Here is a 17752-nt window from a genome sequence, read left to right on the forward strand (position 1 = left end):
TCAAGAATGTGCAAAAATTAGAGAAACATTATTTCCTTATGTATTATGGATTCTAGTCTATACAAGGATTTCTTAATCCTTTTGAAAGCATGCGTGACAGTTATTAGCTTACTTATCCTAGATTCCCTGTCAAACAATGAGACATTTATGACAACAATTAATATTCATAGTTTGCAAGGATTCCATATCCATTATATAATGTATGTGGTAGCAATGGGGCTTGTGATTCTTTTATTGTTCTTTTTCTTATTTTACAAGATTTTCTTATTCAAAATGAAGTTTATGAGAGATTATTTAAAGGAGATACTTTAACCACTTTTCTTCCTTTTTTTATAATAGTTGGAAAAGGGAAGAAACTTCAACATTTAAGACAACATCTTTCTTCTACAAGTTTCATATTCGTATACAAGGGATCCAATGCAAAGAGATACAATTTTAGAGCTGTTTTGATAACTTGTATTAATTTGAATATTTCTTAAGGTTTATTTATTATTTTAATTACTATTTGGGATAATTATATTTCAATTTTAGAGCTTTTTTTGTTGGGTTTGTTTTGGCTCAAAATCAATGTTTACGCTTGTTTTAGGCATTAAGTTTGTACTTAGCTGAGTTTTAGTTAAGGCCCATTGATTTGCAGCTTAATATGGGATCATTAGGGTTATTATCTTATGACTATATTATGTTTTGTTTTGCTACAAGTTTAAATAGCTTTTAGACATTAATGAAATTCAGTTATACTTGAACAAATTTTTTTTTGTTGAGACAAAGAGTAAATCCAACTTATCAATATATAACTAACCTTGTGGCGTTATTCACAATCATCAAATACTTTTTCTTACAAGTTAACTTTAGATCAATATTCAACCAACCTGATTATTCTGTTTTTCAACCAACCTGATTCGGTTTTTCTAAAGAAGTTATCATCTTCGTTGTGAATTGCATCATATCATCAAAAGGTTTGTGTCATAAGAAATGCACAGACCAATAAAGTTATGGTGGGATGGCTGCTAAAATGGAATCTCTAAGGTGAGACTGACCATGTAAGATTTTGAATAGCAGCCCCAAATTCAAGTTGGTTATTTTTCACCCCCGGAATATAGACGATTAAACAATTCGCAATCATGTTCCTTGCACGTTGTTGGCAGTGTAAATATGTATATTTGAGTGGTCGCTATGCATGGATTGATATGGAAATTTGGCCATCAAAATTTCATACAAGCAGTGGAAACATCTGAGATGAGTAAAGCTAACGTGATTTGATCTTCTCTTATAACATGTAATTAAGATCTCGTTAGCCAACCTGATGGATTGGACGAGAAAGGGCAGCAGCAGTGCCAGTGATATTTCTACAAAGCACAAGAATATCCAGATTTGATGGTAGTATTATTATACAAAATCCAACTCCAACTCCAACTAAAACATTTGATTTGACCTCAAAGCCGCCAAAACATCCGAATTACAGTTTTGGAACTTATGAAACAATTTTCTCCTACAGATTTTTTGGAGGGCATAGCTGCTTCTCATCAGGTCACTTGATAATGTCGTCTACCAGACATTCACTTTTCCCACGCGGTGCCACCAAACAACCTTTCTCTGCGTTGCATATTTACATACAAAACAACGTACCTTCTGCAAGAAAATCTACAATTTTGACAACAATCTACAGAGATATATCCATCACCTATCCTGGTGCTTCTTCTCTTTTAAACGTTTTGATTTCGCTACATAGCGGGCTGTATAACCTACTGTCGTTGGTCGCAATGACCTTTGCCGTACCATATTACAGTACTCAGGGTCCTCCGTTTGCCCATCATTTCTTAACCAGTGTATCATCTGATGATACAAGGGAAAGAAACGCATTTGTATGGCCGAGTAAATAAAATATGGGATGAGTGAGGATAACAACACCAGGAGTGTGATGAGCCAGTAAGACGGGGCTGGTGCACAGGCTTCGACGAAAACTTTATAGGCAGTTGTTGATAGGTATGGATCCATTGCTCCATATACCATGAGGAAAATGTACCAGAATACAATTCCACCCCAGATGAAGAGATGCTGTATATAAGTGAAATAGTTGATAGATAGTGCCATCTGGCAGTTAACCACCCACACAACGCATGTATACATGGTGGCACCAAGGATCTCCAAGCCAACAACTTCTCCACCTTTGCGAAAGGCTTGATGCTCCATTGCACGGATGCAGAAGAAGAAGATTAAGACAGCACTCGATACACCATTAAATGCCCAGCCAAAGATTCGGATCCAGCTAAACAAGACATTTTGTACACCTTCTTGGTACAGTAGAGGGAACTGTGATACAGAAAGAACAAAGCATCACCACAAACGATTTACTGTTAGATTTCTGAGAGATAAACCTCCATAACTAATTTTTCTAGATTTAAGCCATTACGCATCACATGTTAGACAAGAAAATGCATCGAAACATTAAACCTACCTTGAGGCAAAATCGGGCAGATACATCCTGGTCAAACACTCCAAGTGCAATCACAGGAAGTGATGTGAAGAAGACGTTATAAAGAGATAGAAACCAATCATTATAAGCTGGTTGGCCTGAGAATGATGCATATGCCTCGTAGAAGAAGAGAGTGAACCCAAATGCAATGTTCTTGTAAAAGAAGTAGCATATCTGCGGAACAGCAAGAGAATTATGTCAACCATCTCAATTTCATTCGCTGATAAATCACTGTTAATTTTCAAGAAACAGCATATGAATTTAAACAGAAGAAGCATGTGATTTTCTTCTCGAGGCTTTTCCAAAATTTTAACCAGCTTGGCAGATATATAGCAATAGTCTTGAGCATTGTCAAGCATGAGAAAACAATTTCCACAGTTCAAGGTAAATTAAAGGAAGAGGCTTCAAAAAAAGCTTGTGATATGATAAAGTAAGACTAAATAGTACCATTGATGAGATCCTTCTGTAGCACCAATGTCCATGAACAAGTAGCAAGCGCTCCAAAAATCGGAATTGTGCAATTGCAATATCGCTTGACATGACTGCCTGAGATTTTGGGAAGTCAACAAAAAGGAGAATTGAGAATCCATTCCGGGAAAGTGACCAGCAAACTCGATGCACTGATGAAGCTTTTGCTTAGAAGTTAGAACTTACCTGCATTCCTTCAACCCCACTGATACCAACACCAATATCTGCTTCTTGAAGCATCCCAACATCATTTGCCCCATCACCAATTGCTAATGTTGTTTTACCTGTCTTACTTTTAACCAGTCTTGTAACCTGCATTTATTAATATGACACCAGTTAGTTTAATTTTTTAGTGAAGTTGCTTCAGATAAGTCAATGTCCAAATTCATTTCTCTCTCTCTCTCACCCACTCTTTAAATAATGCTACAATTATTCAAAGAACCAAATTATTTTCGTGAAGGCTAGCTCTAGGACTTTTTTTTTTCCCTGACATACCATAAGGCTTCTTCTTTCACCATCTTTGCTGAATAATTAAAGAGAAGAAATTTAAAAGAAAACACAAATACTTGTATGCTTAACAATTCCTGTGGGCTTCTATGGGAAAGGACCTCTTTTCAATCACCAGTATTGGATAAATATGAGGAAAAATTAATTATAATAAACAATCGAGGGCTAATCATTTACTTTTTGGCCAATGAAGGAAATGAAATTATGTATACAGAGAATTGGTAGCAAGTAATTTTGATTAATAGCAGGTCTGGCCAAAACTTTTATACGAAAATGTGACACCAGTAGAGCACTTCTGATAGAAGAAAGTTCTATGCACCACTTACATACTACGTCCTTTCTGTTATAGAGAATGAAGAACATAGGTTGAAAGAACATAATAACTTACAAGAGCTTTCTGTTTAGGAGATGATCGGCAGCAAATGACAGATGCACATCCAATAGCAAGCTCCAGAAACAGGTTCTTGACATCATCTTCGATAGCATAAGTGAGTGATTTGCCATCAATTATCAAAGCCAGTGCCTCAGAAGTTTCACTTGATGCAGTAAGCAGCGCCTTCCCTTCATTCATCTGATGGACGACGCTTGCCTTGAGAGCCTGCATAGTTGGCAAGGTCCAATGAACTTTTTTATTGCAAAATAAGAGTTATTCTGACCAGAAATGAAATCTCTGTCATACTATTTCTTTTAGAACACATCCTGTAGACAAATTATATTGATGTCATCACAGCAACTGCGAAACTGCTTTACTGGCACGATAGAAACAAGCTAATCCAATCTTCTCCACATGATAATTATAGCTCTATAAAATTCTCTTATTAATATCATATCATTATTCTTAATTCATTTTAGCTAACAAAATGAGAAGGATATTTCTCAGCTTGGAAGTGAGGGGATCATACATTCATGCATATGAATTAATAGATAAGAGGGAGATCTCGGAGAAATCACATTTGGAACTTTCTCCTGCAAACTGTTAGACCAAGATGACGTGAGGATATATGTGCTTTTCAAGGTTTTGGACATGTTCAGTTAGACTAAGGGGAAATTTATATTGACCAGCAGCTAGAGTTGGACCAGATGTAGCTAAAGGAAAAAAAGGAAATGAAATAACTTAGATGTAGACATTGGATGAGTGGTGGGAAGACTACTATACCAGTAAAAACTAGAAACGATAAACAGTCTCAGTGTCTGGAGAGAGCTTTTTTGAAATTACTAGACTGGAAAAGTCAAAAAAAAAATTATTTTGTATTTTGCATAGAGGAGATCAAGAATTCTGGAACATCTATGTGATGGAAATTGTTAATACAGTAAGGGATTTCCTAAAACTCTTTAGAATGTACTCCATTCACATTCAAGTAGTCCACATAGAAAAGATACTAGTGGGTCATCCTCTCTAAGACTTGGTCCCTTATTGTGGTTCTGCTGTTCGCATCTGAGATTGCAGCACTAGCTGCGAAGAGTTAGGATGATTTCCTCTTCCTACCGTTATCAAATATATATCACTACATTGCTTCTATGCATCATTAACTGAACTTTCTATTGATCTAAAGAGTCACTGAAAGAGAACAGCAGATGAAATCAGAAATTACCGTAACACCAGCAGCTTTGTCCTCCATTTTCTCTAGAGCTTTGTTTTCTGGAGTATCTGAACTGATTATTATTTGCTTCATCCCTTGTCTGAGTAAACTACAGGCAAAGCTGCAAGATTCAACATCAATTATGATGTATTAGTATACAGGATTAAACATCTATTAGACAGAAAATGACGTCCACTCAAACATACCCAATATTGATGGCTGTCTCCATCTTATCTCCTGTTAAAACCCATATTTTTATTCCCGCTTGTGCAAGCTTGTCAATACACTCAGGAACCTGTTCAGAAAAAGAACATTCAATTTCAAACACTTCGGCTAATTTTTAAAGTAACTAAATATACATAACCATTTTTAGTTCAGAATAGAACAAAACAATTTCTTTAGGATTCAAAAGAGAAATAATACTGATGAACGTTTATTAGTTTAGATGAAGAATAGAGCTCTTTGAATGATGACACTCCAAACAAGTTGCTATGGAATAGCAAGCCAAATGATTTCTTATCAACTATACTAAAAATCAACATTCCTAGAATTTTTTTAGACCCACCCCATTCTGAAGTTTGTCCTCAACAGCTGTAGCACCAAGAAGAATCAAATCCCTCTCAATCTTTTCAGCTACTTCTTCAATCATATCCTCACGATCTGCACTTAATGAGTTTTTTGCCTCGGTAAATTCATGATTGAACTCATCATATTCTTCCTCATCAAGTTCACGATATGCAAGAACCAAAGTCCTCAAGCCAGCATCAGCATACTCGCCAATGTGCTCCCTGGTGGGCTCTTCAAACTCTCTTCCATCCCTTGCAAGTCTTTCAAACATGACACTGTTTACAAAAGAATGCACATAAAGATATTAATGAAAGTAAATAACTAAAAAAAATTGAAATCATGAAGTAGCATAAAATTAACCGCACAGTATTACAACTATATTTATTTAAATATGATAAATAGAGGTTCCATCATGGGCTTCCAGTAATTACTACGGGAAAGGCATTCCATTTTCTGGGGAGAGATGTGATATATCTAGTTGTCTTTTTCAGAAACAGCAGTTCACAACCTATGCAATTTATTCACGAAAAATCAGAAATTAATTCATATTTCCTGCAAGTTTTTCTGCTCAAGAAATATGTACAGTAAGCAAAACAAGCATAGCAAGAAACACTTCTGTGAGAGATTCCCTGTATGCATGCATGGATTGAAGTCACCACTCCTTGTCTTCAAAATCAAGTCCATAAGATCACTGAATTATTCCCAGTATTCTAGAAACTTGAAATGTTATTTCAAAATACCGACCTGTCAGCCCCTTTACAAAGTAGAAGCAGCTTTCCCTTCTCATTCCTCACAATAACAGACATCCTCTTTCTAGAGCTATTGAACTCGATGATGTTTAAAAGTTGATAGGATCTGCAGAAAATGGGAATTCAATTAAGCTACCATCAGGAGGGGAAAGTAAGAAAAGAAAATTAAATTACCATCCTCCCACTAAAAGCTGAAAGAGTTTCTAAATGAACAGAAAGTTTAGAACACAAATGTTAAAGAGCTAAGAAGAAACAAAAAAGGTTTTTCTATGAACAATAGAATGTATGAGCTGTTTAATCTTATGTTTCGACTTTTGAGGCAAGTGACAGAAAATATACAACAACAAATATTTGTGCTAAGGCCAATCAATCACAGTAACTATATGTTCTCAAAGAATACCTAACGAAAAGAAACTGACCTTTCAACTTTTGTGCCAGAGACCAGATCCAACTCATGCAGTAAGATGCTTGTTTGTGTTCTTTCATAGAATTTAAAGCCAAGCTCCCTTGCTGCAATGACAAATGCTGCCTCATCTGGTGATTCAGCTTCATATGATATTCTTCCAGTTTCTTCATCAATTTCAGGTATTGCAGTATGGCAGATAGCGAGTAATCTTAAGAACTTTTGGACTACATCTGCATGAGGTTCATTTACCCAATGACCATTTGTGATCCTTTCATCTACAAAATTGAATCCTTTTACGGATGGCTTTCCTTCAGCCACTCCCTCCACAATGTCTTCTTCCTCTGTCTCCTCTTGAGGCAAAGGTGACCCCTTTCTTCTAGCCATATCCTTCTCAACTTCTGTTACTCCACGACCATATGATGTGCCAGCCACAGAACACTTGATAAATTCCATCGAGTTGCAAGTCAATGTTCCTGTTTTATCAGAAAGTATAGTGTCAACTTGGCCAAGTTCTTCATTCAAATTTGAGGTGCGTGCCCGTGCTGGCTTATCAGTTTCCTCATGATACATATGCAGATCTCGGTTGATGAAAATGCTCTGAAGAACTTTGACAATTTCGATTGATACATACAAGGAAATGGGAATCAAATAACCATACAGCATAAGAGCTGTAAAAAAATGCAAAATTGCTGCAGCTGGTGCTCTATGTGGGTCATAATAAATTGTCGTCTTATCAGGTCTGAGATACCATCTTTTCATCCTTCCATCCTCAAGGTCTTCCTTCGTTGAAATTCCAAAGAAAATTGACCCAATAAACGAAATTAAAACCAAAAGGAAGAATAAGAGGTAGATAACCTTATCCATCCTCTTCTCAATTTTGCTTCTCTTAGATGGGGGTGCTGTTGAATTTTGCATAACCTTTGTATCATGACCTGTGAAGATAACCACTCCGTAAATGTAATCAGTATTTCGCAGCTTTGAGTCCCTAAGTAGAAGTTGCTGAGGCATAAGAGCATGCTGGTCCTCTCCCAGATCCAAACTGCCTATAAAAGAATACAGATTTGCGTTGGGATCTTCACATCTAATTATAGCCTTAAAATCTTGAAAGCCAGAGTCCTCATGCAAGTTTGAAGTTACATCTGGTGCTTGTTTCAGTTTCAAATTGGTTTCTCCGTCAAGGTTTGTGGTCTCAACATAGCAAATTGCTTCATCATAACTTGAAGACAGCAATATGAGATCAGCAGGAAAATATTCATCCTTTTCCACCCTTACTATGTCCCCGACTTTCAAATCCATCCATTTAGCGTGATCAAAAACACCTTCACCATAATGCACTTTTACTTTTCGATTGTTCATTTCAATATCCTGACAGCAGTTTATAGAATACATTATGACCCCAGAGAGATAAGTTTAATCAGTTAATGACTAAGATCGAACATAAAGATATTGCAGTTGAAAACAAGAAATGAAGTGTAGGTCTAATGCCAACTCTAAACTTTCACCTGAACAGAGAAAATGTTATCAATGATAAGATCGAAGGTGTTGGTTTGAATTTTATTCTGATTGGAGATGAGAAACTTGGTAACCACATATGCAAATAAGCAAATTAATCACAATGGATTAAGTTACTCCATCCCCTCCCCTCTCCCCTCCCTTTTCCTTTTCAACCTAGAAAACCAATAACAGTATCCAATTGAAAGCTTTTAAACAGTAAAAAGGTAAATATAAATCTTCTTTCAAAATCATTTTCAGCAAAACAGAAAATTACACAGTTTTCAACAGTCCACTCTTTATTGCTGCAAATCATGAAAAACGAATTTCACGGATCTCTCTTTTACTCACAACGCTTCTAACATCCCTTAGTGAATCATGCCACTAAATCCTGATCTAGTTTGCCTCTTAACATAAATTTAAACGCTGTACATCAGAGGAGTGAAAATAAAGACCAGCAAGGGGTATTAAATTTGCTACTGGTAAGTGGTAACATGAAGCATACCTGCTTTTTTCTCCTCCAATCTTCAATCACCTCTTTCCCCATTGTAGCACCAATAACAACAACTAGAGGAACAACATTGCTGATGGCTGAGTAAGGAGAAAGTGGAGTGAAAGACAATATTGCACAGAGGAGGAAATAAAAGTTGGCAACCCGCCGGAACTGCTCGAATAGTGACTTTGGGAGAAATGTTGCGAGTGTGTACTTGGTAGTTCTGACATAGTTGCTAGCATAATTTTGCAGACCAGCCTCAAAGCATTCAGGTTCATTGCAATAAACTATCCTAGAGAAGCCAGGTCCTCCGATCAGTGAATGCTCACTTCTGAATGATGCTCTTCCACATGGGAAGGCATGGATTCTACTAAAACGCTGCTTCTTTCTTCTACCACCAGCCATTCTATGCAAACCACAGCTCTATTCCCAAATCGGTCAAACACATAAAACCTTCAAACTGTCACAGATTTGCTTCTCAAGGGAGAAGCCTTAGAAGCTCGGTCTATCAACAAATAATTTAAAGAGCCAGATTCCAAAATAGCAGCAGCTGGGTAGAAACCAAGACCCAAATAGCTGCAAATCACCAAAGAAATTTTGACAACACAAGATCAAAACAAATACTAAAAAGACAAAAGGGGGTCTGGTACAAAAGCTCACTGAAAACCAAAAAAGTGGTATAAAATAATAAAATCTAGGTACGGAAAATACAACTGCAGATTTCAGCTAAACTTAGAATTCTTAAATATGGAAGCCCAGAATTAAATATTTAGAGAGCCTAAAAAAATAAGAAGAAGAAGAGAAGAAGTTACTAATAAAAACCTAGAAAGTTTCCTGGCGATGTATTGACCAGAGAATATGAAACATGAGAAAAACAAGAAAAAAGGAAGGAGTTTGTATTTTACAAGTTTCAGATTATTTATTTTTCTTTCTAGTGTTTAAGAAGCTGGCGGTCCAAGAAAGAAGCCAGCCATGTCTTACTTTGACTTGTCGCTAGAGCCTAGAAGGGAACAGCAAACCATAAACGTGCACATTGGGGTTTCCCATCAAAACCCAACTTCTTGTTGTTAACTCTGCAAACTGTACACAAGACAGATATCATTAAAGACAGAAGCTTCAACCCATTAACCCCCTTCAAATCTAAGCTTAAACCAGCACATAAGAGAAAATTAGAAACTTACACAGCTGTTAATTACCAAGTTATTAAGGTTTATAAACATCCCAATTAGTCGAGACAAATTTCCAAGGACTGCCAAGCAAAGTCAACATAAAAAATAAAAGGCTGAAAAGATGGATATATACTAAAAAATAATAAATAAAGAATGAATGGTAAAGCTTACGGAATAGTCAGTATGATTGGTTTTCTGGGTCACCACCAGAAACCTTGTTGCTTGTTGGCATTAATATGACAAATTCTTTCTGAGAAACTTAACTCAACACAGCTGCTGCTGCCGTAAAAAGATTAATTATATAGGTGGTGCAGTAAAAGCTTGAAGATTTACAAACCAGAGTGTATTCGAATTATACTCATAACAATACGTACGAAGGCATGTACAGTGAACACATTTATCATTTAAATGATTTATGAACTGGCAGACAGATACGGAGATATAAGAATACGGGAGAGATGACACAAGCCAAGTGCAGTTAGAGATTAATAATATATATATAAAAATAAAATAAAATAAAAAAGACAGTTGAGAGAGAGGATTCCTGTTTTCTGCTATTAATCTAATAGAATTTAGGCAGTGGTGCTGAGGATCAGGCTGCTTGTTTGAAGGGTCAAACCACGACCCTTTACATGTCCTTGCCTTTATTAGTCTTTCTTCTATTTTTATTTTTCTTGCATTTATTTTAATGTATTATGGCGTAATGTTCGATTTTTTTTTCGTTTTTTACATGGGATTTTTCTGTTTAAAATATTAACATCATTTGAAAGTGAGTTTCAAACTGTTTTCGCTCGATATATGAACAAATCGAAGATGCAGTCTTAAAGAATTGTCTTTCTTATGAAAAAAAACAAGAAAAAAGATATTTAACCACATTATTGGTAGATTGCATTTCTACCTTCTGGTTTTATTACACAGAAAGAAAAAGGAAAAGGATAAGGATGGTACATACATCAAGTATTAGATTGCATTTCATGTTTCAGATTTGGATTCTACCCTCTGTGATTTTATTATTATTATTATTTTTGGTTTTTCTACCCTCTGTGATTTTATTATTATTATTATTATTTGGTTTGTCTCCCTTCTGTGATTTGCGTACGTATAGAATAACTTGGTTTTTGTTTTTGGATCTAAATTCTTGAGTTTTATATATGTGGATTTGACTGCTGCTTGCCCCCACATGACACCATTTTATTTCCTTTTTATTTTTTTTATTTTTTTTACGTGCGAATATAAAATAGGAATATAAAAAACCAGTAGGCTGGCTGGCTGGCTGGCACTGGAACAAAAGATTGACTTTATTTCGGCAACTAACAAAGACCAAACAGAAATAGACACGTTTACGTTCAAGTTCTCTGTTTGCTGCTAGGATCTCCTGTTAACGGTAAATTAAGTTAAAAGGACCGTATAATAATTTCATAACTTTTCAATGTTGATGTTGTAATTTCGATATAATTTCAGTATTTATGAATTCTACCGTTCGGCATTTAGTGCGGCGGTATGAATTAAAATTAAAGGTTGTTTAATTAAGAAAGATATAATAAGCTAAGAAAAGAATTTAAAGGGTAGGTGGTGATGCATGGGATTTTTTTTCTTAATACTTAGTTTTATATTAATGAATATACTCTCACTATGGTTGTTGGATTGAGTTTTAATTGAAGATTTTAGAGTTCTTATTTCCTTTAAAGTTCAAATTCTATACACATCAAAGTTTCGGAAGATTTTTAAATACAGTCCATAAGTTACTTTTAAGTATTTGTTATATTTTTCTTGTTGATTTGAAATGTTTTATATATATATGGATTATAACTCTTGTTATCTTTCCAACTTTATTTAAGATATATTTTTCTAGTTTCTTTTGGACTTTTATTAATTTTTTCTTATTTTTATGTTTCTTTATTGGTTTAGGTAAGTTTTTAGGTTTATTTAAGGAGTTGTAAATTTTTTTAAAGAGATAGACTACTTAGAGAGAAATATTTAATAATACAATTATGAATTAGGGGCACGTGGGACAACCCTATTTGATTTCAATTCTGTCTTTTTAGTTTGTTGACTTCTTGTTTATGTTTTTGTCCACGAAGATCAATGACCCCAGGTTATTACTTTTTGTGTTCAGCAATCTTAAATTATTTTGTTTGATGTGTGTTTCGAAATAATCATGACTGGAAAAGATCGCAGAGCATAATATGTTCAGATAAGAATGATCGAGGAGGCTCCCATCAAGAGAGAAATGATCAAAAGTTGATGATATTAGAAAGAGACAAATTGTATAATTAAAAGGAGTTGTTGAAGAATCTATAATACAATACATGCAAAGACATAACAAAAAAGTTAACTTGTTAGTTGGTGAAGGTGAGAAGCCTAGTGGATTGTGAAAAAAGTGATCTTGTTGGATTAGATTTTAAGTTTATTTAAAGAGTTATATTCCTCTTACAAATATATATTATTTAAAAATAAATACTCAATAATAAAATTATAAATATTTACTCGTGATTCTATCTGCGTCAAGAAATAGACCACATACAAATACACAAATTCAAGAAGAGATAAAAATGATGTATTTTAGTTTGGTGTTCCATGGCTCATCTTCATGGATTCTCTCGAGCAACAGCTGCGTCTTCAGCAGGCGTTTGACCACTTCGACGTTTAAGGTGGGCACTTGCTCACTGAGATTGACAATGTCAAACTCAATTAACAATTTGTGTTCTCGTGGAACCAAAACTAATCTCTCTGCCTACGTCCACGAAGTTTTGAGTTCACATCACGGCTTAGGTAATGAAAGAAAACCTCACCTTCCTAGCTGACCAAAACTTAGGCGAAATAATCCCAAGAAATTTCCTTGGAAATGTTCGAGTGAATGAGAGCATCTTCATGTTGTTTTCCCAATATAAAATCTCCTTGACTTTCATGGTAGATTCTCCCTGTTCATAAGTCGTTGCCCAGAACTTAGCTGCTGCAAGGATATGACCTAGTTGGGATCTTAACGCGCAGATCATAAATGCATGCAAAATTTGACTAGGACTCCTTTTTATCATTTCTTGGTAATGAACATCTTATCGTTTCACGAGCTTTGAAGCCTTCATTTTTGGTTCGTGAGTGTATATATTTTTTATTCTATCATTTAAAAATAAAAACCATAAATAATCATGCATTAAAATTTCATTTTCGAAGAATATAACATGGATGCCGACGGATTTTTTTTCAAATTTGGATTTGAGAAGAAAAAAAAGATTGATGTATTAAATTTGATTTAAAAATACTCTTTGACCAGAAATGTTATAGTTGTTAGTTTGTTGTACTCAATATAAAAGAATCTTTGCAATTAAAGAAAATATAAAAATTTGAGTTGACATCTAAGTTCTCGAAGGATATTGTTAAAAATTATAAAATATACATTGATTTCAAATATCTAAACAAAGGATTTGTTATACGATAAATATAACTCTCTTCGCATTATTTTCAAGAAAATATTATCTTAGTTATGTATTTCACTTAAATTCGTTTAAATATATTTATTCTAACTCACATGAGAATCTTCACCAGTAGTTATAATAAAATCTATCTAAATTTTTTATTATTTTTTAGTTAAAATTTTTGTTGTTAAGCACAAGTTCCTGTTGATTGTCGATACTTTCACGTGCAAATTCAATTCATTTAGGGTTTTACACCAATTTATCAAAAAATTTCATTGCTAAACACACAAAAAAAATTCTTTTAATTTTATTATTTTTTGGTTGAGAGCTACCTTATTTAGCACTGGTTTAAAACTTTGGGCCAAGGGTACTTTACAGTATTTGTTGTTAATGATTTTTAATTATCAAGATAATTTCTTAACTACGAACTCAAAAAATTCACATGTGCATTCAATAATATAAATCGAGAATTATATATTCTAATAAATTATAACAAATTTGTTGATTCCAATCAAAGATTGAATCGGAAAGCTAAGATAAAGATGTTATTTCTTAGGAAAAAAAGGTTGAATAGTCATTTCAGTTTGAAATTAGATCTCTAAATATTTAATTGGTTTGAATCAATAAATTGAGTTTTATTTCATATCGAGCATTAACTCAAGGTTAAAATTTATTTTTAACATCGTGAAAGCCTCATATAAAGTTAACCAAAATAAAAAATCAAACTCAATTCCAAGTTAACTTAACTTAATGTGAAATGATTAAATAAAAAATAAAAAAAATCATGTGACAGAAAAGAAAATGAGAAAAAGAAAACACGTGTGGGTAACTATTGCAAAGCCACAGTGAATTTTATCTTTTTTCTATGTTGCATTTCAATTTTTTTTAATATTTATTTATTTATGGTTTATCAATAGTTAATTTTAGGAAGCTAAACTGCAATTATTAAATGAAAAGTAAAGACTTGATAAAACAAAAAAATGTATGCAAATTGAAAAAAAAATGATCCAAACAAAAAAAAAATGATGTGAATGAAAGAAAAAAAAAGTTGTGGTGATTCACTATTGATAACTTATACATCATTCCATGTTAATTTTACAAAATCAAACTATAATTATTAAATAAGAAGCAAAAAAATGACTCGGTAAAAAAAAAATGGAAATGAAAAAGGAATGGCCTAATAAAAAAACATAAAAGAAGAAGGATATGAATGAAAATAAAAAGATTTGAGGTGTTAAATCTCCACCACAAATCTTTTGTTAATATTTGGCACATGAGTTTTCGCAAATATCTAGCCTAGAATCGGGGCCACCGCCATTAGTTCGAGGGAGGAAGTTTCGGTAAGTCCATTCTCGAGAGGGACCTGTAGTTATGATTCTCGAGAGGGACTTGTGGTTATGCTTTTTGCTTGAATAAATTTCCCTCGTCTTAGTTCGGAATTCAAATGAAAAGGTGATGTTCGAGATTAATCTTTTGCAAAATTAATTGTTTAAAAAAGGCGAAATTAGTGTACAAGTGGTGTTTTTTAATTGCAAAAAAAAAAAAGGAAAACAATTTAAGAGGAAATTATATAATGAAAAAGTATTATTTCTTGGATGGGAGAGGGTAATTTGCATTATAATTAATATATACATTTATGGATGCAAAAAAAAGCCCTTGAATTCTTACCATTTAGACCTCTTCACGCAGTTGTGTTTTTTGACGGTCTGATGTTGAATAATCGGAAAGCCATGAGACATGACTTTCTAGGATGGGAGGATTACGTAAACCCATTAACTCTCCCGTAATGTTAGTTATTATTGTCTTATTAAATCCATTATGGACTTTGCTATTTTTTATGCCAAAGTACCCCATGGCACCGGCTCCGATGGTAACGATATTTTTATGTATATTTATAACAAAAGTCAAATGATCTACCAATAGTATTTTTATTTTTAATTTCTCATCTCTTAACGAATGGATAAATGTTTTTTTAGTTTTTTTTAATAGGGGTATTCATGTTTTTTTAATTTTCAAATACAGTCAAATAACATTTTTATCATCAGAAAAGACAAAAAAAAAAAAAAACTTTGCTTTAGAGGGTATCTTGGTATTTTTACATGTGTATTTTGTGTAATTAAAAGGACCATAGGGACATTTTAGTACTTTCACGATATTTGTTATTTTTTAATTGAAAAGTTGCGGGATTGTGTTCCTCACACCCCAACGAGTAGACGACACCCGCACAATTAAAGAGACGCATATGACGCTTCTCGGTGGTAACATCTGATTATCCATCGTATAACTGGATGCGTAGCTGTGCCCTCTTATACATGATGTGACGCTTGTAGACAAATAATGGTCGGATTGCTACCGGTGATCGATTATTTGTATATTTTTTCTCTCTCTCCAGACAACTAAAATGTAAACAAATAATGGGGCATGTCTGACGCAAGCAATTTAACTTATTAAGTGTTTGTTCAACATATAATTAAATAAAAAAAATTTAGATAGAAAGTTTTTTTCAAGCTTTACTTACCAGACCTGGTTTAATGATGATGTCAGATAGTTTTTTTATGATCTGAGCATTATTTTATATATTTAAAAAATTCTAATTCGACTTATAGCGTAACACGGGAATTACCTAGTAACCTTATATTCGTATTTGTAGATGCTAAAATGCCTAATTAAAGTCTCGAGTAAGCGGTTCGAATATATTTGAGATATGCATTAAATACAGTTGTGTTTTTTATTGAATGGATATACATCTCAAACAATTGTTTGAATATTACAATAAAATAGAATTGCAAAACCTCCGAACCAGCATAAAGAAACAAAGATTACTTATCGTTTCATGTGCTTTAGCTTCCTAATAATTTCCAATTTTCCAAGTCACAGATTCAATACTTTAATTAATAGATTCAGCTCATAGGACTGGTTTCAAAGTTCAGTCTTTTTCTGTGCATTGCGCCAGACGCCGGCGACCGCATAATTGAAAATGAAACTCAAAATTATTCCCTCCTTGGACCACATCGATCCCCTTTAAGAATCGGTCCCACTGTCAAAAAAAAAAAAAAACCCTTTTCTTCTTCCCCGAAGAATCACTGGCACAAACCTTTAACGTTCACAAATTCACACTTTTTTCTTCATGTAACCACTCCAAAGTGGATGTTCTCGAGGAGAGAATATTTCTGAAAGCCAAGAACATCCTCCCTGTTCATGGCATTTGGAATTGGCTGGCACCGGTGGATTCATTAACACTCGAGATATACATGACACGAAACACCAACCATAACAGTTTGGTATCGACCAGGCCAAGCCAAGCCAAGACAAGATGTCAGTTTCAATTGCCCAACTACCACTGGACACGTTATTTTGATAGGTTGCTACTTGTATTTCAATTCTGGGGGAGTAAGGTCCTTGTCGGCTATGGACCTCACCTGACTCCTACTTTGTACAAAGTCATGCCCACTTTATAACACAGATTGAAAAGCACCCATGAGGTTGTTGCATGGCCACTCTGTGGAATGTAACCCATCGTTCAATTTTCTAAATTTCAAGATATTTTGCTCGTAAAGGAGACCTGCAATTCGTTGCTTTCTTGACCTGTGAGGGAGGCTGTCACCAAATGGATAAGATCCCATCCACCCCACCAATGGCCGGTGCCCAGTTTAATTCCCTCCAAGGCTAAGAAGCAACTCCAAATGAGTAGCCCTTTCCTCCTTGCATCTAGAATCAACGTGTTAAACCTTTTTGTACGAGGTTTCTTCATGTCCAGGAGCTCGAAATAGCCATTAATTAATTGTCACCCCTTAGCCATCTTGACCATAAGGGTTCTTGAGAACCTTGTTCTGTCACGCTTTTTGCTTTGAGAGAATCTGTCCTTGAATCGTCTATGAATGAACGCTTCATGTTAGATGAAAAATTGCAACGCATTGGCTTCTGCCTCTACAAATGTAATGGATGCAAGAAGAAGGGATAGGACAACACAATCAGACGGAAACCTGCTAATCGATTCCAAAAAGGATACAAGCTTGCAAATATATTAACTGCTATCATGTGAACCATAGACTTGAACAGAAAGTAGGCAACCTATGGACCAGGAGGTTGGGGCACCTCCTAGGTGAGTAAGGGTAAACAGAATCTGCCTAAATCAACACATAGAATATGCACCCACAATCTTCTCACTCACCGGGGAGGTTCTTCATTGACTCGACATGGAAGGTTTTTAGAGATTCTAGATTCACAGACTTTATGTATCATCTTCTTGATTTCTAGGATTCAACCCAAGACACTTTTTTATCTTGTGGCTTGCCTCTATGAGTCGTCTTAATATCATAGACACTGTATATATGTTTTTCGGATCATTCTTTCTTCAATATGTATCCTTTGTAGATCGCGGGTTGAAACACATGAATATTTATTCTTTTAGTACCTTTTCTCCGCTATAATTTAGG

At 34.5% G+C, this 17752-nt stretch overlaps 1 protein-coding gene across 4 annotated transcripts; it reads right to left on the reverse strand.

The window, feature by feature from the left end:
* Nucleotides 1–1237: 1237 nt before the first annotated feature.
* On the reverse strand, nt 1238–10339 carry LOC7490079 (putative phospholipid-transporting ATPase 9). Of its 4 annotated transcripts, none has more exons than XM_024581745.2 (12): nt 10075–10339; nt 8747–9310; nt 6764–8115; nt 6340–6450; nt 5594–5870; nt 5235–5323; nt 5041–5149; nt 3837–4046; nt 3128–3253; nt 2921–3019; nt 2456–2647; nt 1238–2310 (listed from the first exon to the last, which is right to left on the reverse strand). In XM_024581745.2, the coding sequence occupies exons 2-12, from the start codon at nt 9137–9139 to the stop codon at nt 1678–1680; spliced, it is 3591 nt and encodes a 1196-aa protein (XP_024437513.2). In that variant the 5' UTR covers nt 9140–9310; nt 10075–10339; the 3' UTR covers nt 1238–1677. The 4 variants fall into 4 exon arrangements, with proteins under 4 accessions (XP_024437513.2, XP_024437511.2, XP_024437512.2 ...); XM_024581743.2 differs by lacking the exon at nt 10075–10339 and adding an exon at nt 9716–9864; XM_024581744.2 differs by lacking the exon at nt 10075–10339 and adding an exon at nt 9557–9690.
* Nucleotides 10340–17752: the final 7413 nt, after the last annotated feature.

The sequence above is a fragment of the Populus trichocarpa genome, chromosome 12 (assembly GCF_000002775.5).
Source record: "Populus trichocarpa isolate Nisqually-1 chromosome 12, P.trichocarpa_v4.1, whole genome shotgun sequence".
Taxonomy (NCBI): Eukaryota; Viridiplantae; Streptophyta; class Magnoliopsida; order Malpighiales; family Salicaceae; genus Populus; species Populus trichocarpa.